Here is a 21,481-nt window from a genome sequence, read left to right as displayed (position 1 = left end):
TTTTTTCTTTAACTCTTGAATCATTTTATAATAAAATGCTGAAGAAGGTTTTTCAAAAACATATTATTTATTCCTTATTTAATTTTTCTTCTGAAAGGTTAACCAAATTCATGATTTTTTTTTGGGTCATCTGAATAGGTTCAACCTAAAACAATTAAAATTATTTAAGTAACTAAGGATAATTTTCATATTTTTTGAACTTGGCTGATACTTATGAACATTTTTAGAGTACATTTTACTAATTTTAATAAAAAGTGAACTCTCCGTTGTCCGATATAACATCATATACACGACCGGGAAGCGAGCTATACAAATTGTGCAGTATTTGCAGTGAAATGGTTGTCCAGGCTATTTTAATTGCCTTAACTAAAGTTGTTTTGCAAGAAAATTACCTGCCTCCTTCATATATCTTGCGCGATAGCAACCCCCATACGATTTCGATTATATTAAGGTCAGGTGAATATGGGGGCCGTTCAAGTAAGTCCACATTTTGAGCCTTAATCCACTCTTTTACCACCCTAGCTGTATGATGGGGGCGTTATCGTACTGGTAAGACCATTTGATAAAGTGAAAAGTACTTAAATAATCAGGAAACGCAGCCTTTATGATAGATTTGTAGGTTTCCGCGCTCGTTTTGCAAGTAACAAATTAAAGGTCGCAAGTGCCAAAGACTGATACCGACCCCCACACCAAAATCAATTTAATTTAGAAGAATTTTAAATCAATAGCTACAACTATTATTATCACGATCTTTAAAAGGAAGAGCATTTCCTTAGCCGTCGACATAGCTGTGAGGGTGGGGTAATGGTGTGGGGGTCGGTATCAGTCTTTGGCACTTGCGACCTTTAATTTGTTACTTGCAAAACGAGCGCGGAAACCTACAAATCTATCATAAAGGCTGCGTTTCCTGATTATTTAAGTACTTTTCACTTTATCAAATGGTCTTACCAGTACGATAACGCCCCCATCATACAGCTAGGGTGGTAAAAGAGTGGATTAAGGCTCAAAATGTGGACTTACTTGAACGGCCCCCATATTCACCTGACCTTAATATAATCGAAATCGTATGGGGGTTGCTATCGCGCAAGATATATGAAGGAGGCAGGTAATTTTCTTGCAAAACAACTTTAGTTAAGGCAATTAAAATAGCCTGGACAACCATTTCACTGCAAATACTGCACAATTTGTATAGCTCGCTTCCCGGTCGTGTATATGATGTTATATCGGACAACGGAGAGTTCACTTTTTATTAAAATTAGTAAAATGTACTCTAAAAATGTTCATAAGTATCAGCCAAGTTCAAAAAATATGAAAATTATCCTTAGTTACTTAAATAATTTTAATTGTTTTAGGTTGAACCTATTCAGATGACCCAAAAAAAAATCATGAATTTGGTTAACCTTTCAGAAGAAAAATTAAATAAGGAATAAATAATATGTTTTTGAAAAACCTTCTTCAGCATTTTATTATAAAATGATTCAAGAGTTAAAGAAAAAAAATTATGGAAATCGGTACACTGGTTTAGGAATTATAGACAAATTACTTCCTCTGAGATCATGAACCTATTCAGTTGAGCGGCAGTGTATGATGTTATAACTAGTTTATAAAAATTAAAAATCCTACAGCAAACTCAGAAATGATTTGGAACAAAGTGTTTTAAGTTTAACTTACAAATTCAGAGTTTATAGGAACCGCAATCCTTTTGATTGCACATTATTTACATTCTAATTAAATTTCCAAGTGCTGTTTTCTTTTCGGTGTGAGAGAAAAAATATGAGGCCCGAGAAGACTCAAAACTGGTTGCGACAACTTTCGTTGCGGCCGCCGAAGAAGTCGCCCCGTTTCGGCCAAGTTAGTTGGCGTTTTAACTCGGCTCGAGACGGTCGTGGATCGGATCGGCGCAGACGCATCCAGTGGTATATGGATTTGAAGTACAAGCCTGGCAATATCCGAAAGAAAGAAAGGTGCGCATGCGCATGGAAAGCGGGAAAAGCGGCTAAAGCGGCTAAAGCGGCTAAAGCGAGTGGTGTGTTCTGCAAGACGGAGCGTGAAGTGCGGCATTGTTTGCATTTTATTATTTGTATTTTGTTTTGTTTGTATTGTGCTTGCCTAAATGCGGATAAATATGCGGAAAACCTAATCCTCCGGATCGTAACAATAGGCGACGTCAACAGGCTATCGATTACCGTACTACCGAGCCGAGTTGTGTGACACTTTTCCGCGCAGCGAAGAAAACAGGTTGTAACTACCGCCAGTTGGCCAGCACCTAGGGCACATTGGCTCGGGCCTCGCTGCTTCACCTGTTCGCCAGTTCGCCAGCTTGCCAGTTTGCCAGTTCACCTGGATCCCCGGATCACCTGGTGGTCATGCAGCCTTAGCGGCACACAATTCTCCTCCACTTACCCAAAAAGCGAGCGGGAGAAGCGCTGAAAGGTTCGCGAGGAGCGCAGGTCCGCGATTGCGGAGCCAGCCAGCCGATCCAGGTCCAGATCAGAACCCAGATCCAGATCCAGATCCAGATCCAGATCCAGGATGTCGGACATCTACTACTGCAGCAACAGTCAGGTGAGCGATTAGAGTTCTAGTTCAAATCAATTACCACTGGCGGCCGTCAGGAAACGGAAAGTCTTATAATAAAAAAGAAATTAAAAATGGAACTGCAGACTGTCAAATCTTTATTTTATTTACAAGTAAGTTCTACAAAAGTGTTGCAAATTTCTTTTGTTTAAAAACAGTGAAGCATTCAGAAGATCCTAGACATGTGTAACATAAATTCACTGATCGAACTTCTAATACTTTCCAAACCTCTGGGATATTTGGTGATTGTGGACGGCAGGCGAAAACGATTAAAGGCAAACCTCTCCCTGCGCCAGGGGGCCAAAACCAAGTGCATTGTTTCGACATTTCCCAGACAGAGTATTTAAATATCTGCGGATCGCTGGGGGCCATTTACCATACTTCGCCGTACTTCGCCGTACCTTCGGAGTTCGGAGTGGCTTTCAAAATTCCACAAAATGTGGCTGCTGCCGATCTGGCTGCGATGATGGGGGGATTCTTAAAAGGGCAACAATCTTTGGTCATTCGGCTTGGTTTTCTTCGCTTTATTTTTATTTTTGGTCTCTCGGCTGAAACGGCTTTCCAATCGCTGTCATAATTGGAAATCGCTGAGCAGCCATAATTAATGAAACAAAAGTAAAAGCGTCGTTAAAAACAGTAACTGTTTGCCAGTTTGTTATTCGTATTTGTTGTTTGTTATTTGTTATTTGTTTTGTCGTGCTGCCGATTGCATAATGTCGGACTGCACTAGTCGGCGATATCGGTAACCTGCCAACGATTTCCAATCGCTAACGGCATCTCAGCATCCAGCATTGCTCTATATATAGTATACCTATACCATATAGTTCGACAGAGCCACACTGAAAGCAAACGCCCTGCAATTAATTGTTTTGGTCATTAATATAATATAATAGTAACTAATTAATGGTTGCAATTGTTTTTGGCAATGCAAAACTTTCGATATTATATTAGCTACTGTAAAATGTATGGAAATCATAATGGCACGCCCCCTTTTCGGGGCAGCATCCCCACACACACACACACACACACACACACACACACAGCGGAAAGAGAGCAGCGACTTCAGCTGCGTTTAAGTGAAAGTGCGTCCCGTTATAAGCCAATTTTGACTTAGTAACTTACTTTTGCCGCTCGCTGTTTTTGTTGTTATTATTGTTGTTATTAAAGTTGTTGTTGTTGTTGCTTTTGCCTCGGGCGCTTGGCTGTAAAAATCTGGCCCGCCTTACCGAAAGAAATCAAAAGTTTTGCCACACACAAAGAAATGTATCATCATCTTGGTTGAAAGATAAAAGTTAAAGATATACTTTGTTATCCATAAGATACGTAATAAAAAAAAAAAAAGCAAGTTGTTGATTTTAGCAAACACAAAACTTTTAAGATGTAGTTACCCCTTTATATTTTTTAAAAATATTCCCTGAATTTGTTCCTGTGCAGAGTGCGTTGTCGTCTTCTTCGTCATCGCAAATCTTCAGTCTTCAGTATTCAGTCTTCGGTCTTCTCTCCTCAGCGATTTTAATTTGCAGCTGTTTTCATGCAAAAATTTCGGTTTCTGTAGCTTTTCTTTATTATTATGGTGTTTCCCCCGTTGTTGAGTATTTCTCCCAGACGTCAACAACTGTTTTCAGTGGCGTGTATAAATTTGTTTGTGAAATGACTCGTTGAATACTGTTTGTCGCTGTTTCTCTTTCTTTTGTTGTCTTAACTGATGAGAATTTTCCAAAAACAAAATGTGTCGCTTCCAACAATATTAGTAAATGAGTAGGTCAAAAAACAGCGAATACATTATGCCCTTTTATTTCATTCTTAAGTATTCTCTTTACTCCCAAAAGATATCTTAAAACCAAGAGTATCTCAAAAAGCGTTTGCAAATCATTTTCTGAACATTTTAGCAAATTGTCTCCACTAGAAGTTGGATTCTAATGGGCTGGCCAAGTGAACCAAGGCCATGGGTTAAAGGAAAAAAAAAACAGGCAACTGAGAAAGATTTGTTAAGGGTATTATTCACTGTATTTGTACCAAGGCTTTCGGCTTGACCAAAGTTTTTCTCGCTTGTTAGTTGTTTATTGTTAATAGTTGCTGTTGGTTAGTTGGTGGTTGTTGGTTGTTGGTTGTTGCAGGGCGTGTGTGTTCCATAGGGCCAACAAATTGATGTGGTTCTTGTTGCTATTGTATATTGTTGTTGTAATTGCTGGTGTTGGCCGCCAAAGGCGAACAACGACTATCGAGCGATTTAGAGTTTATGCTGTGATTGTTGTGGGCTCGTTTCGTTTTCTTTTCTTAAGTCCGCCCGCTGTAATTTAAGCTGCGATCTCTAGGAGTACGTTTGCATAAATACAGCAGCGGTCGAAAGGATATGGTAGGCTAGCTGTTAAATAAAAAATTATGTTTATAGTACTTAAAAGGGAAAAATATAAAGAGCGGAGAACACTCCTTTCAAAAGATTTAGATAATCAAGGCTAATGGTTTTAAGTTACCTGAGGTATTTAGAATATTTATGATTTATTTGTGTAGCTATTGAAATCATCTCCTTTTAGTTAATCAACGAGGTATTTAATTATTTCTCCTTTCATTACTATTATCCTGACCACGGCTGTGCCTCGCCATATGTGTGCGGCTTGGCATTCCAATAAGTCCATGGGTCTAGTCTGGGTCTGGAGCCCGATGTTGAGCTGAGTTTGAGTTTGAGCTGAGTTTATGCGCCAAAAAGTGATTGCAGCGACAACAACAAACTCGTTTGGCTTAGAAACAAACGCAACAACTTTCAGTTGTCTGCTGACTTTGCCTTTGCGGCTATTTTTTCTATGTTTTTCTACGCTTATCTGACTGGTGGGCCCCATTATTGTCTCAGCTATTTTCGGTTTTCGTTAGCGATTTTTTCCCCACTCTCCCCCATTTTTTCTTTTTTTTTGCACAATCACCAGCGACGCCAGAAATCGCAAAATGTACAAAAAGGAACCTAAGCTCAAAATATCCTTAATTAATTGTAGTTCTTCAAGGCCTTTTGAGATTTAAACTTAAATGAAATGATGTAGTTTTATTGAAGATTTATAATAACCATAAGATGTGAAAATCTATAAGCTGATAAAACAACTAAGAAATACAAATTCTCTGCAGTCGAGCTGTCTTTTTTACGGGCTGTCACATTTTCCAGTCGTGTGCAACAGGTTCACCTTACCAAAGAAAATCCAACAGCAACAAAAAGCCAGCAGCAACAATATGAAATAAAATGTTGTTGCCATTTGGCCAAATGCCACAACTCAGCAACAACTTTGCTTGGGTAGAAAAAGGCTTAACCCCCTGCAAATAAAATGATTTCCTACTTTAAAACAACATTTTAAGTATAAATATCAGAAAATTATTAATTTAGCTCTTTAAGGGAATTAATCATCTGAAAAAAATTGATTTATAGAATTACTATACCATTTTTGCGTAATTTTCAAAACCATTTATAATTGGTAATGGGTTAAGCTTGGCTTTTTTTTGCCAGCCAGAGCACAATCAAATATTTCTTGAATCGACCTTTTGACAGAGCAAAGAAGCAAATCATTAAATCAGCAAAGCTGTTAATCGACTAAAGAGCGGAAAGAAACGCACTGGAAACGTGTATTTGACTTGTATGAATCATGTGCAGCTTAAACCTTTTATAAATGATCGTTAGTTAATGTATTTAATGGTTATAAAATCACTATTTTGTGCAAGAGGGAGAAAAGAACTTTCTCTAACTAGTTGCATTTTTCGTAAAGTGTCATTGAAATAAATTAGAAGCAAAAGGGGGCCAATCAAGAGGGGAGTGTGAGAATTGAAGAAATGAAGAAGGGAAACCAGGCAGGCAATGACAAAAGCCACAAAAGAAGAGTCTGCGCTCTCAGAAGAAAGTGGCACAAGTCTTCGAGCTCTCTTCAGTTCCTTTCTCCCCCTCTTCTCTGCTCTTCACTATTCTTATCTGCGATTTATGATATTTGTGCTCCTATAATTTCATATAAATATTTAATATCTGTTGGATTTATGGCATTCATTATGAAAACCATTTGCAGTTGGCTAAAAAAGCGCACTGCAGCCTTGAACCAGTGACGTCAGCAGCGTGGGCAAAACGTTTTCAATTTTTTGCGTTTTTTCAAGGCGTGTTTTTTGTTATTTTTTTGGTTGTTTTATTGGGTTTGTTTTCTTTTTGGATTTTAAGCTGTTTACCTTTTGTGGCATTTTCCTGCTGCAGTTGGCCAGCCAAAATAGTTGCAAAATTTCAATTAAATATGCTAATCGCAGCGGAAATTAACTTTTTTATGTTTTGGGAAATTGTGGGAATGCCATCTTTTTGATTTCGAATTGTCGGAAGAAACATTTTGAAATTAGACATTACGAAGTTTCAACAGATGTTGTTATAGCTTCCAAAAGTTTGCAAGTAAGTTGTATATTAAAGTTTATTGTATAACAAGCTTAAGTTACTTGTATTCTGTTTATGCAAATTTTAAATCCTTCGGTTCATTAACCCGTTTTTTTTTATCCATTGTCTAGTTTATTTATTAATTATTTATGGAAATTTGTAAGGTCTTCTTTAAAATCCGCCTTGGTTCCCACATAATCACAGCCATGGAGAAACAATCCCATTCCTTTTTCGACCCGTAGAATCGCATTCTGAATAGGCAATTCTTCAACCCAGAAGACGGTGGGAGAGAAGAGCAGGAGGGGATGTGTGCGGAGAAAGAGAAGGCAATAGGTGCGGCAGGCAGAAGAAAAATAAACGAACAAATGGCCAAGAAAGCGCCCAGCGGCATTCCAATGATCGATTTTTTTTGTTTAAACTGAGAACTTTCTACTTCATTTGGAATTCACAACAAAGCCGTGAATCCAACTTAAAAGCTGTCACTGTACACTGCTAAAAATATGAGTTTACTATATTTCGTTTAAAAATATTTACTAAGCATGCGTTAAACCTTTAGATTGATTAAAAATACATATAATACAATTACGCATTTTAAAGATGTTTACGGCTAAGATGCAAACACAGCATTTTTTTTGTTAATACCAAATTGAAAAGTTGCTAGTCTGCTTTTTCATGTGTATCCCTCGATGGATTGCATTTTGAATTGCAATAATTGGTGTGGCTTGCTAGTTGAGCTCGTAGGCCGTCGAGTTGGCGAGTGAGTCACTCCGACTCCGACTCCGACTCCGACTTCACCCACTTTAACTGCGAAGAGGCACACACCCAGAAAAGAAGGCAACCCAGTTTTCAATTGGCCAGAAAATCGGAGAATCGGTCGCAGTCACGTCGCCGTCACCGATTGTTGGCATTAGCCATTAGCCCGGCCAAAACAAAAAAAGCCATCTATCAGGTAACGCAATCTAAGCGTGGTCTTTCCCGATCCGATCGGATCGAAAGATAATCCAGCACGCACGTACATACTTTTTGGTTAAGGAGAATCAGCTATGAAGAAACCTATTCAAAAATTCTTGTTTGTTTTTTTAAATGTACTGTTGATTAGATATTATAATATATTTTGTTGAAAAGAAAATTAATTCAGCATTCAATGGCCTTTGGTCAATTCGTAACCTTTTCAATAGGTACAAATACAGGTTCATTTGAATTTTTTTGCATTTTTGATTTATGCTCTCAGTGAAATGTTTGTTAAACTCAGCAAAATTCGCTCAGTGTATCCGGAGAGAGTGGGAGCGCGACAGTTGCGGTGGCAAACGCTCCTTGAAGAGGTCAAAGCTGTTCGCTTTTATCTTACGGCTGAAGTCGCCTTGTCGTCGGATTTGTTTTCTGTCTTCTGTCTTTATTTTTTTTTATTCGGTTTTTGGTTTTTTTTTTGGTTCCCCGCTCTGAGGAGAAGGAGAAGGAGGAGGAGGGCTCCTCCAGCCGTTTATTGTTCAGCTGCAGCTTTCCCCCGTTCGTTCGGCAAACGTTCCGTTATTAATTCGTCACGATTGAGTGGCAGCTGCGACTGAGAAAACCGAGAAAACTCCAAGAAAAACAGAGTCTGCGGCGGCTGCTTGAAGGGAAATTAGTGAAAAGCTGTCACAGCTGCCGTTTCCACCGATCCCCCCCTTCCCCCGTTCCCGTTTCTCTGTTCCTCTGTTCCTCCATTCCGCAAACGTTCCCCCACTTCCGCTCCATTCCGCATCGTTCCCACTTGGAACACGGCGCACGTGTCTCCACTTCTGAGTGCAACAATGTACTCGACACACACCGTGACATGTGATATTTGAGCGCTGGTTTCGGTGTTCCGATTACAGGCATTCTGACAGGGGTTCCTAACTCTCGTAACTGGGCTGTCCGATGGGCTTACATGGTGAAACTTGACACCCGGGCTTATTACCCACTACTGATCCATCTGGATTGGGTTTCGGTACTATTGCATAAACACAGTAACTTGACCAAGAGCTGCTGTCACAATTGCGGAACTAACTCGGTTTTAAGATGATGAATTATGCCTTGAACTAGTCGAGTCTTCGACTAAACCTATTGACTTCACTTCACTTCCCAAATCTTTTGGCAAAAGATTGCCCAGATATGGTACTATACAGTGGGAACCAGGGACAAAGAAGCAGTTTTGCGGGCCAACTTTGTATATAGGCTGCCATTGTAAGCGCACTTTATTAGCCCAATTTGTAGGATCGGCTTATGGCTACATGACTTCATGAGCCATTGTCTCTGCAGATTGCACATGGCTATTTCCCCGTGTAGCCTTTAATTGTTCTGTGGAAACTCTTACCCGCAACACGGGCTCATAATAATGCGAATAATAATGCACAGATGCCAGATGCCAGATGTTTGGGAGCCGCGTTTCGTTTTCGCTTTTCTTTCACACGGCGACTAATTAGGAAAACTCGCTGGGGGACGGGGCTCGTCGGTTTGGGAGCCAAGAGCCGATGTCGACTGGGGTTCGCTCAAACATGTTTGCCGAAACGTGTTTGCAGTGGCAGAAGCAGCAACAAAAACACTTTCATTTCCAGCTGCATCGCCTTGGCTTTGAAAATTTACAAAAACTCGGCAAAAACAAAAACAAAACAAAAAAAAAAAGACAGAGAAAGAAAAAAAATACAGTGTGTGTATTTTCGACTGCAATTGGCACGAAAAAATTCGCTTTCGCTTTGCGCAAAACCAAAACCGAACGATTCAAAAATGCGAAGCTTCTTCGCTTTTCCTCGAATGACACTTGTCAATGTGGAAATGGAAATGGAGATGGGAAAACGGGTTCGTGGCCTCAGTCTTTTGAACCCTGCCACATATCGAAAGCCAAAGCCGAAGCATAAGCCTAAGCCTCCCAAGAGTCGCCAACTCCAGACGGGTTGACCTTATGCTCTTCGCAGCGAAGCGAAGAAAGTTGCAGCGAGATTTTTCGGAATTTCTTATTCGGTTTTGTTTGAAAAGGAAAGTGGCCGCACTCATGACCGAATTCAACGGGCGCCCTTGTCACGGAATTTTATTGATTACCCGATTTTCACATAAACACGCAGCGCTACTGCTCTTTGCTTAGCAATGTATGAAAAGCTGATTATTAAGATTAGCTACCGCTAAAAACAATAGCATTCCCAAGCAGTTGCTCTTCATTATAATATTCGTTCACTTTTAAAAGTAAATCAGCAATGAAATGTTAAAGCAGATACTTCATCTTGTTCTTCCTCGTGGTTTCCCTTTTCACCAACTTTCATTTCCCAGAATAACAGCCATCCATTATTTTTTAAAGCCCGGTTGACGTAACACCCCGATGCCATCACGTGTGTGATTAGTAGGTTTTCAGAAGCCCACATACCAAAATGCGAGCTCTTAACCCCCCGAAAATCTCGGTTACCAGAGAACACTGACCGAAATAGGCGGCCAACAATGGGAGCAAAGCCACAAGCGGGCCAGCGAATAATCAAAAATATGTAAATATGCTAAACGAATTGAAATAAATAAACAATAAGCAGCGAAAAACCAGCAATGAAACTTTCTTTTCTTGACATTGGGCCGCTTGCATTATGGCTTTTGGTCTTTCGCTGGCTAAAAACTGGAGCAAGCTTTACTCACCTTTTTTTGACTTCTTTTTTTGGTTGGTGTTTTCGAGCCAAGTTTAAATGGCCCAGAGGGCGCTGAACGGAGATTGTTTGGCGGAAGGAGGGGGGAGCGGTCGGCGGTCGGCGGTCGGCGGTCGGTGGTCGGCGGTACTGACCGTGCTAAATTCGTAGTCGCACAATTAGCACCTGTCCGGTTGGTTAGTCGCTTGGTTTCGGGCGTCCGGCGCATGTCGTCTCCATTACCGGGTTTCCAACTCTCCAACTCCGGCGATCCGACAATCCAACAATCCGACAACCTGACAATTCGACAATGGGTTGTGTTGCTTTTCGCCACTCGCTGGCCGGCTGATCGCGCGGTACAGTGAACTCCCGGAATACCTTCTCCTTTGCGAGTTATTTATAGCCAAAGCCAAAGGGGGCAATTACGCTTGTGACGTATTTTTAATTACACCGTTTGTCACTTCGTAATGTGGGAAAGCGTGTGATGGAAATAATTTATAATCGAATGCGATTGGGAAATGCTTTTACATTGCATAAGCGGACTTGTATTAAATTACATTCGGTTCAAACATTTCTGCAAAAGAAAGTGAAACTGATTAAATCAGAAGTAAAAACATAGGCTAATGTCTTGATGACCACTGTGTTTTGTATGTTTATTGTTTTCGGTTTACTGTGCTCCTAACAAAGATAACTAGTTTTGCCGTGGGCGATTGTTATTAACCTAAGCCAAAATTTGTTTGGGGCTCCGGCGATAGATAGCAGCGCAAACTGATGCATAAAGCTTGATAAATTAGTTGTTCCTAACTGAGAAAATTAAGTTTTCTTTGTATAGATTTCGTTGCAATTTGTCTACTAATCTGTTCGTTTTTGTGCAAGTCAAACAAATTCTTGTCAAAAGTAACAAATATATATTGATCATTTTAAGATAGAGGTTCCGGGAACTGCCTTTGTTGTTTCTTAATTAACACCTCACAGATTTAGGAGGCCATCCCTTTAAAAAAAGAATTATTGTTGTATGTTATTTAGAACTTATTAAGTAAATTTTCCGCTTTAAAATGTTTACCAATTTGTAATTCCTTTTGATTTGCAGATGAAAAAATCTCGCGACGTGGATAAATCATCCGCCTCGTTGGCGGCCACCAATACCAATGCAAGTGCCGCAAATATGGCGGCCGCTGATAAGAAGAACAACAACAACAACTGCAGCAATCGCAACAAAGACAAGAGCATGCAAACGAACGGTAAAAACTGGAAGGTAAGCGCAATTAGTTATGCGGTAATTAAGGAAATTAAGAAAAACCCCAAGCTAGCGAAAGTGGTGTGGGCGGTAAATACGGAAAATGCGGAAAATGCGCGAAGTGCGAAAAGTGCGAAATGAAATGAGGTAACTGCGAAAGAAAATATCGTTGCACGTGCGCCGCGCACGTTACCGTTATGCGGCCGACTGACTTTTGGCTCATACAATTGCAAAAACACTGATGCTCTGATGATCTTTAACCCTACGATGGTGTTAGTCACTCACCAAGAATCTTGAAGAGAGAGTACTAATAAAACTTTTAATTTGTATATAAATTTTTTTTTAAAAAATTGGATGTTTTGAGTCATTATTAACCACACAAAAATGAAAAAAATAATTAGTGTTGACTATTTGTAAATCAGCTTATACTGCCGAACAAGCCAAGTCATTTCTCCGTTATTTTTCAACACTTCTTCGGCAGTAAACAACAAATAATTAGTGAAATGTGGCGTGTGATTGGGAAACTGGGCGGCCGAGTGCCAAAGTGCGTAAAAGTGTTAAGAGTCGAATTGGCCGGCGAAAAGTGTTGACCGATGCGATGAGATTATGAAACGAGGAAGCCATTCGAGTTTAATTACATGTTGTTCACTGGACTTTATTTTGCATTGTTATTGTTATTGCAATGCTTATTGTTTTTGTTGTTGTTGTAGTTGTTTTTGTTACTGCCAGTGTTGAGTTGGCAGCATCACATCACATGGAATCACGCAGCAGACGAGGAAAACTGAAACTGGGCCGAGTGCTGACCCGTTTTAGTGTTGGCCCCAAGAAAAGCGGTGGCAACAGCAGCAGGCAGCAGGCAGCAGGCAGCAGGCAGCAGTGGTTTTTTCCTCTTACCTTAGTTGCGCTTTAATTGTTTTTCTAAATTGTGCCCGTGTCTGCGTTCTGTTTTCTGTTTTAGCCGCTTTCGCAACTGCAACATAAAAGCCAATTCCCTCGTCTCTTCGTCCGCTATGTTACGTGCTATTTAAGCCTGGCTAAAAAATAATAAAGAAACAAAAACAACAATAACAAAACAAAACTGTTAAAAAGGTGGAGATTATCCAGCCATGATTAATTATTTCATTTTGGCCCAGTATATCAGAATTCAAACAGGAAAATACCTTAGGGCAGCTCCACTTGAAAGTAGCTTGGGTAAATGTGAAATTATTTTAAAGCAGAAAGTTCACCAATTAGTATTAATTACTTTTCAAATTATCTCCGGCAACGCCCTCTTACGCTTCATTAAATTGGCAACGCAGGTGATTTCAATTAATTAGTTAAAACAAAAAGTAACCAGAAAATACTCACAAAAGTCGGTCCGCAATGTTATACGAATTTCCTTAATTAATGCAGTTGCTTCCTCGCTTAAAATCTAAATGTTGCATGTTGCATTTGCATGCTGCAGCGGCATTAGAGCTTTGCCAAAAAAAAAAATCATTTTCAAGTGCGAGTTTTTCGAGTATGTATTTTTTTTTGTTTTTTTGGGTGTTGTTTCAGAGTTTTCTCAGCAGCTTCGTTCCGTGATTTGATTTAACGGCATGATTTGGCTGAAAAATCAACAGCATTTAAGGCGCTTAGCTGGTCAGCGACCTTGCTTAATTATTGAGTCCGCCGAAAAGTGCTCGATACAGATGGAATACGAGTGTTAACTTTGTGTTTTTCTCTCTCTTTTTTTTCGGTATCATTTTTCGGCTTTTCGCAGGGCATTGTCCAGAGCAATCCCAATCCGAATGGCGGCGGACTTGGTGTGGGCACCACGGCCCAGCCGCCAAAGGTTTTCCACAACACCCGATGCACGAGGCACCACAAGCCGCACCACAGTCACGGCAACGGAACGCCGGCTTCTGCGGCTGCAGTTGGAGTACTAAGTGGTGGGGGAATAGCAGGAGCAGGAGCAGGAGGAGGAGGAGGAGGAGTAGCCACCGCCAATGGATCACCACTGGAGACGACACAGCAGCGGGAAAGGGAGCGGGAAAGAGATCGGGACAGGGATCGCGAGCGGGACAGAGACCGGGAGAGGGAAAGGGAAAGGGACAGAGAGAGGGAAAGGGACAGGGACAGGGACAGGGAGAGGGAGAGGGAACGGGAACACCACCTCCACATGCACCAGCACAACCACAACCTGAGGAGAAAGTCCGAGTCCGTCCTGTCCACCGACTCGGACATCCGCTTCACCCGCCGGAAACTGGGCGACGGCCAAAAGTGCGGCTGCGCCGTCATCGCCGGATTCCTCATCGCCCTCCTCGTCGCCGGCGTCTTCGTCTATGTGGGATGTAAGTTGGAATCTGAAAAGAAATAATGATAAATTTATACACAATAAAGTTGCTTTAGAAAAACATTCAAATAATTGTAGAATTTTATAGATAGGAAGACATTTAATTCAGACATAAAATTCACTTAATAATGACATTTAAATGATATAAACATTTCAAATTTTTTTTTTATTTAGGTTGCATTTAAAATAATCTTTTATTCAGAATTTTTAATAATACGAAAACTAATAACACACCCTTAGCTTTTAGTCTTTCTTATACGAATTTTATTAATGAACTGCTTACCTCCCGAAGACACCTATTTCCGGCCGGAGCCGCTGCCGGATCGCGTTTTCCGTGGCCGCTTCATGGTGCTGAACGACAAGTGGAACATGGAGCTGGCCAACCAGAACTCGATGAGGTTCCAGCACAAGGCGCGCGATTATCGGGAGCGCATAAATCTCACCCTGCGGAGATCCGACTTGAGGGAAGCCTACGAGGGCAGCGAGATTCTGGCTCTAGATGGGTGAGTTTAAAGGAGAGATTGATTGGAATTGGTTGATGAATATTTAAGAATAAATAAATATTAAATAAATTAATTAGTTTTGAGGAGTATAAATTTATATATATTTATATAATATAATATATATATAGATATATAATATTTATATATTTGGTTTGCCTCTTACCTTTTGCAATATATAACTTTCTTTTCTTCAAACCGCAGCAGTGAGGACAACAACAACATAATCGTGCACTTCAACATGATATTCGATCCTTATGCGGGTCTGGTGAGCAGTGGCGACCTCCTGGCCCTCTTCCACGAGGAGATGACCCAGCCGCCGCAGCAGCGCCGCCACTTCGCCAACATGACGGTGGATGTGGCCAGTCTGAGCATCAAGGAGACCACCGGTTTGATCGAGGAGCCCGTGATGTCCAGCTCGCCGCTGGGCGGGCACGATGAGACCACCGAGCCGGTGGTGACCACCACTCCGGCTCCGCCGCGCCGCTGTTCGCCACTGGAGCTGCCGTACTGCCGCCAGGTGGGCTACAACATCACCACCTACCCGAATCTGCTGGGCCACGCCAGCTACGAGCAGCTGGCGGAGGATGTGATTGTGTTCCGGGAACTGGTCGACGGCGAGTGCCATCGGGAGGCGTACGACTTCGTGTGCCGCCTGCTCCAGCCACCATGCGACACCCACGGCGCCGATTTGCAGCCCACTCCCGGCCAGATTTGCCGCGAGTACTGCGAGTCCTTCATGGCCGGATGCGGCGGTCGGCTGCCGCAGCGCTTCCGGCACTTCTTCGACTGCGAACGCTTCCCGGAGTCCACGGGCACCCAGTCGTGCCACCAGAAGCCGCACTGCGTCAGCGACATGCAGTCCAATGTCCAGAGTCCGCGCCTCTGCGACGGCTACGCCGATTGCCCCGACTTGTCCGACGAGCGCAGCTGCGCCTTCTGCTCCCCCAACGCCCTCTATTGTGGGCGTGGCCGGGCCTGCGTGCCGCGGAAGGCGCGCTGCGACGGCAAGGCCGACTGTCCGGATGGAGCCGATGAAAAGGATTGCCGTAAGTAATGGGCTGCCCTTGGAGGGAGCTATCCGGTCGGGAATAAATATCTGCCGAAGGGGGAGGCCACTGAAATCTCGCGCTTTAAATCTTTGCGAAGGTTTTTGTTTTGTGAATGAGGCCACTTTTTATACCATTGCGGGGGGGTATTATAATTTCAGTCAGTAAAGGAGAAGCCTCAGACCCCATAAAGTGTATATATTCTTGATCAGCATCACGATCTGAATCAAAATACGTCTGTCTGTAAACTAGTCTATCAGTTTTAAAACTATCTGGCTGAAACTCTACCAAAAGTTGTGTAGTTATTGCACGCAGTATATAAGTCGGAACGGGCCCGATCGGGCGACTATATCGGATAGTTCCCACACAAAAGATCAAAAACCAAAATTATGATTCTTCAGTTAGTTAATAAAAGCTAATTTGAGATTAGTTGACAATTCCGGTTGAAAACACTATATTTTGAGTGGTTTTTTGGTTGTTATAAGGCCAATTAGTGACTTACAGCGGAACCAAACACTGTTTTGAGCACCTCATGACCACAGTTAACGAGCCCAATCACTTTTTGGACGATTAAAAAAAAATTTCCACTTTTTTGGGTGTTTATACCATCGGAATCAGAATTTTATTACGAATTCAACGATGTATGCCACTCCACATTTGGGAGAGTACTTTCTCAGATATTCCAAAAAAATGGGTTTTTTTTTTAGCCATTTTTTGTAGTTTTGGGCAAAAAAAAACTTTTTCCATTGGTAATTTGTCTGTTATTTGGGCCAGAAACAATCTAATGAATTCTGTTTGCCTGGTATTTGAAATCTAAGAATTCCCACTGGTTTCGTCAAAATCATTTGAAGTACCAGGCGAACAAAATACAATTGTAGGTGGTACTCTTACGATTTTCCAATTGAGAGAGGGGGAGCCCCCAAAAGTATAATACAATTGCAATAGTTTTAGTTTATTTATTATTAATATTATTATTATACATTATTTAGTATAACTATTCCCTAGGCTTAAACCGTAAATTTGTGAGTCTTACATGCGACTCTAGTCAATTAACTATTCTTTAATTTAATATCCAACGCTGTGTCCCCGTTCGCTGGCTAGGCTGATGCTATGTGGATTTCCCAGAGGAGTTGGGAGACCAGTTCGCAGCAGACCTTCTGTCTGTTCTTTGCCACAGCCATGACCTAAAGAACGATTACAAAACAAGAAAAAAATTATTTATTTTTTGGTCGTTTTTTTTTTAATTTTTATGATACAACCCCTCCTCCAAATTTCAATGAAATGGGGTTGTTGAAAATGGACCAAAAATTCTCTAGTTTTCAGTCCATAAGTTTTCTTATTTTAATTACATTTTAAAGAGGCATTACATTTTAAAGACTTATGGGCCTATTTTAGTAGATATTTCCGAGGGGATTATAATATATACTCTTTTTCCAATTTGAGACTATTAATCTGTAATCATAATTGACTTGTTACTTACAGTTTCCATAGCTCCGCTGGCTGCTGATCTGCTGCAGCCGGAGCCCCTGGTTCCGTACCTCTCCCGCTTCCACTCCGCCGGATACGCCGTCTTCTCCGAAAAGGGAGTGGTGGGAAAACTGTGCGCCGAGGGACTGGAGGGCGATTCCAAGCTGGTGGTGCGCCAGACCGTCTCCGAGTCGCTCTGCAAGTCGCTGGGATACGAGTAAGGATATCTATTTATAATATATACATAGATTTTTCAAAGGATTCAGATGCATTTACCATTAAAATTTTTCGCTCCTCCACAGATCCGTTGAGATCTTCGACGTGCAGAACGACACGGAGCAGCTGAACGACTACGTGCGTGTCCTGGATCCGCATGCGCCGGAGATCAGCTTCATCAGGACGCACTGTCCGCGGCGGCAGGTCCTCTACGTGGGCTGTGGGGAGCTGCGCTGCGGCGTCCAGTCGGCGCTCTTCAACGCCAAGCAACATCTGTCGCTGCCGAAGATGTCGGCGCCCGGGGATTGGCCCTGGCTGGTGGCCCTCTTCCGCGAGGACATCCACGTCTGCGACGGCACGCTGATCTCGCAGGACTGGGTCCTCACCACCGAGGGCTGTTTCCAGGGCCAGCCGCGCGCCACCTGGATGGCCATCGTGGGTGCAGTGCGTCTCTCGGCGAAGGCGCCGTGGACGCAGAGGCGGCGCATCATCGGCATGATCAAGAGTCCGGTGGAGGGATCGACGGCGGCACTGGTGCGCCTCGAGACGCCGGTCAGCTACTCGGACCACGTGCGACCCATCTGCCTGCCGGACGCACTGCAGCGTCGGTTGCTCCAGCAGCAGCCCGCACAAAGGAGATCCCATGTGCCGGTGGCGGAGCGGCTGGAGGGACAGCTGCCGGTGCAGCAGAGGAGCAGTCGATTGTCGGCGGAGAACCAGCAGTTCTTCCTGATCCCCTCGCAGGAGCAGCTGGACAGCTCCACGGAGAACCAGGAGGAGGAGGAGCAGGACGGCGGGGAGGATAACTTCGGGGCCGAGGCAGCCGCCTCCTACATGCCGAAGGCCGAGGCTCTCCACCAGGAACTGGACGCCTATCCCCTTCCGGATCATGCTCCCCAGGTGAACTACTACGGCGGCGGTGGCTCCTCCTCAGCGGGATCCCCTGCCACATCCTCGGCCAGGATAGCCACCAAGGCACCCGTAGCCGTTTCGGCAGTCGTTCCCGCTGCCCAGGAACAGGTCTGGACGAACTGCAACACCCTCGGGTGGTCCAGGCAGCGGGATCACCTGCAGCGGGTCCAGCTCAAGATTGGCGACATGGCGCCCTGCGAGAACGTGTCCATCGCCACCGTGAACTCCATGTGCATGGAGGCCACCTACCAGAAGTACGACTGCACGGTGAGTAAACACTACTTAACAAATTCAGAGACAAAAGTATTTGCAATGCTTTAAATAATTTTGAAAAATATATTTACTTTATTTTTATTGAATTTTAACATTTCAAGGTGACTAAAAGTCTTAAAAATTAGCAAAGTATTGTTCAGGATGTTGTTTGAATTGAAAGAAGATATTTGCATTAAAAAGAGTACATTTGTTTTTTAAATTAAAAGATTTCGTGAATCCATAAAATAATTTCAATTGAAAAAGTAATTTGTAAAAAGAGCCAAAATGGAATTGTACGTGAGATTAATTTATATAAAAGTGAGTTTGTTTTTCGAAACTAAAAGAATTAGGTAATCAGTTAAATCTTAAATTATATGCTGCCCAAAGACAGCAGACAGGGTAGAAAAAACCTGTCACTTAAAATATTAACAAAAATATTTAGTATACCTAGTTATTTACATTAGATTTTGGACGATTGTTTGGTGTGATAGGAATTAGAGTTAGTCTTAGGAACAGCGGTTCAACCATTTAGCTTATGACTACATTTGAGTGGAGTATCGTATACGTACTATAGCTATGTACAAATGCTGATCAGCGACTCAGATGCGAATCGAGCGCATGACAGGAACTTGGGGGGAAACTACTGAGGTGGACGCAGTGCGTCTGGACTTTCCGCAGGCCTCCAAGCGAAGGCGCTTCTTCAGTGGCTCCTGCTGTTGAAGATCCTCGTCCTGCAATCGGGGCAGGGGAATCTCGACCACCTGCTGCGGTTGCTCCCTGAGGAAGCTATTCTGGCGATGAACGGGAACAGCTCCTGAACTGGGCAGCGATCCCAGGAAGCAGTTCATCCGGTAAACGGGCACCGGCTTGTACTCCTGCATCGGTGGCTCCTTTTCTTCGTCTTCTTCCGTTTTCTGTTCATCAGCCTTATCCTGATCCTGGTCCTGGTCGATTGGACGCTTTCGCTTGCGGGACTCAATTTGACTAAGACTTCGCCGCATCAGCGACCAGTCGATCCTCAAATGAAAGGTCATCTCCGGGCAGGGAAACAGGAGAAGGAAATACTCCAGCAAATGAGCCTCGAAAACGTAGTCCTCGCCATTGGTCAGAATCAGGGCGTCCCTCTGATCCTTGGGGATACCGAAACGGGATATGGCTAGAAAAGACAAAAGATTAGTTATTTGATCGGATTAATTTATAGCAATTTGTGGTTTTTAAAATACTTAAAAAACAAAAAATAAGGGATTTGGTAAACGCAATGTACATACATACATATGTTCGTTTATTAAAACATACATATGTAAATATGTACGTATGTAAATGTATTTGGTGCACTTTATTTTGCAAAGACTGAATTTAATTTCGTTTATAAGTTAATAATAATCAAAATTAAATGAAAAACGTAAATATTGTTTTAAGAACAGTTTTTACTATTGTTTGTGTACTTAAGCCAAGATTTTATGATTTTAATGTTTGGATCGAAATCACTTTGCAAAAGATGCCACTATATTTGTATGTGACTCACCTTGGGAGATGACCTCTTCGTAGGTGTTGGAGAGTCCACAAGTGATGAGGTTCGTTTTGCCTCGGAATAGGATCTTCAAGCTGCTCTTGGTATCCGCCATACTTTGATTTTCGTATAGTAAACTAAATATCACTTTGATCTTGATCACTTTCTTCTATCACTCTTGGCCGCGACGTGTTCGCTTGGACAGTTTTTGCTCGAATGAATAGAATGCAACTGACAGCGCTCCCTTTTATATTATTCTGCCTTTTTCTTTTGTCTGCCTGCAGCTGCACTCTTGGCCGTTGTTGTTTTTGCTATCCTAGGTAAACCTTCGCAGGTAACGGGGGTTGGTAATGTGTGTCTGCCTGCCAGTGTGAGTTTTCGCTCGTGCTCACCCAAATGGCAGTTGGGGAGAGTAAGCGGGAGAGAGTTAGGGAGAGAGTCTCTCCTATTACTCATTCAATTTTTGTTTCGACTGATCTTGTAGTTGTTGTTTTACACAGAACGCGTTTCTGCATGTCGCGTGCGTGTGACGTCACGAGCGCCAATTGGGGTTGCCTCGAGTTTACTTCTATGGTGAAATTAATTCGATAGAGTGGACCAATTTTTTTTCTTTGAAATAATTTTTTTACTGAATTTAATACAATATTTTTATTTTTATTTAGTATAAATTCATAAATTAAAAATTATAATTCCTAACTTCACCAAATAATTTTTTTAGTTAGGTACTAGTAATATTATTTAAACATTTTTGTAAATTCAAAATTGAAACTTTCTTTTAGATTTTGATGATGCAACAAATCATTGCATACTTTATAGGGATCATAAAGGGCATTTTAAATTAAAAATTAGAAAATTAATTTTTTGCAAGCATCGAACAAATATTATCCCCCACTTATTATATCCCATGTTTTAATGATTTTGTTTACTTACAGCAAGAGGAGTATTCGGGAGCACCCGTTCAGTGTCTGATCCCTGGAACGAACCAGTGGGCTTTAATAGGGGTCTCGTCGTGGAGGATCGCCTGCGGGCCAACGGGCGTGGAACGGCCCAGGATGTACGACAAGATCGCCTCGAATGCCGCATGGATCCGCGAGACGATCAGCGCGGTGTAGTCCCCAAGGTAGGCGGCGCCACGCCCCCACCAGCATTTGTGTAGAAAACGGAACCGAACTCACTGGGTATTATGAGTGTGTAGCAACCAATTAAGCATAAATATGTATGTAACTAACCTGCTCTAATGTTACTCGAACCTAACTCTACTCTAACTATTCTTTAAACGTCCTTTTTTTTGCTGTTTTGTGTAATATTTATTAACTATGTTGTAATTGTATGTTAAACATGTCGAAAAGGAAGCAAATTTAGTTGTTAGAATCTATGTTTAGCTGTTTGTAGAAAGATATTGTTGAATAAAATTAAATCGTCTAAAATCGGAGTTTATTATTTGTGGGT

General features: G+C 42.1%; 2 protein-coding genes across 3 annotated transcripts; one reads left to right on the top strand and one right to left on the bottom strand.

Annotated features, from left to right (window-relative positions):
• Window positions 1-1,879: 1,879 nt before the first annotated feature.
• Window positions 1,880-21,459, top strand: LOC108098074. 2 transcript variants are annotated; one of them, XM_017200767.1, is made up of 8 exons: window positions 1,880-2,565; window positions 11,666-11,830; window positions 13,554-14,124; window positions 14,419-14,629; window positions 14,834-15,675; window positions 17,158-17,359; window positions 17,445-18,537; window positions 20,965-21,459. In XM_017200767.1, the coding sequence occupies exons 1-8, from the start codon at window positions 2,533-2,535 to the stop codon at window positions 21,142-21,144; spliced, it is 3,297 nt and encodes a 1,098-aa protein (XP_017056256.1). In that variant the 5' UTR covers window positions 1,880-2,532; the 3' UTR covers window positions 21,145-21,459. The 2 variants fall into 2 exon arrangements, with proteins under 2 accessions (XP_017056256.1, XP_017056255.1); XM_017200766.1 differs by having other exon boundaries at window positions 14,831-15,675.
• Window positions 18,593-20,354, bottom strand: LOC108098075. The gene is made up of 2 exons (XM_017200768.2): window positions 20,048-20,354; window positions 18,593-19,678 (listed from the first exon to the last, which is right to left on the bottom strand). Exons 1-2 carry the CDS (start codon window positions 20,145-20,147, stop codon window positions 19,122-19,124), a joined length of 657 nt encoding a protein of 218 aa, XP_017056257.1. The 5' UTR covers window positions 20,148-20,354; the 3' UTR covers window positions 18,593-19,121.
• Window positions 21,460-21,481: the final 22 nt, after the last annotated feature.

The sequence above is a fragment of the Drosophila ficusphila genome, unplaced genomic scaffold (genome assembly GCF_018152265.1).
Source record: "Drosophila ficusphila isolate 14025-0441.05 unplaced genomic scaffold, ASM1815226v1 contig_197, whole genome shotgun sequence".
Classification (NCBI taxonomy): Eukaryota; Metazoa; Arthropoda; class Insecta; order Diptera; family Drosophilidae; genus Drosophila; species Drosophila ficusphila.
Note: the sequence above shows the minus strand (reverse complement) of the source record. Positions and strands in the feature narration are given on the sequence as shown.

Bases quoted from the DNA above. Each gene is read 5' to 3' on its own strand.
- LOC108098074 (XM_017200766.1), top strand. From the start codon at position 2,533: ATGTCGGACATCTACTACTGCAGCAACAGTCAG. The intron at 17,360-17,444 runs GTAAGGATATCT...GCTCCTCCACAG, and splicing joins TGCAAGTCGCTGGGATACGA to ATCCGTTGAGATCTTCGACG. The intron at 18,538-20,964 runs GTGAGTAAACAC...GTTTACTTACAG, and splicing joins ACCAGAAGTACGACTGCACG to CAAGAGGAGTATTCGGGAGC.
- LOC108098075 (XM_017200768.2), bottom strand. From the start codon at position 20,147: ATGGCGGATACCAAGAGCAGCTTGAAGATCCTATTCCGAGGCAAAACG. The intron at 19,679-20,047 runs GTGAGTCACATA...TGTCTTTTCTAG, and splicing joins CGAAGAGGTCATCTCCCAAG to CCATATCCCGTTTCGGTATC.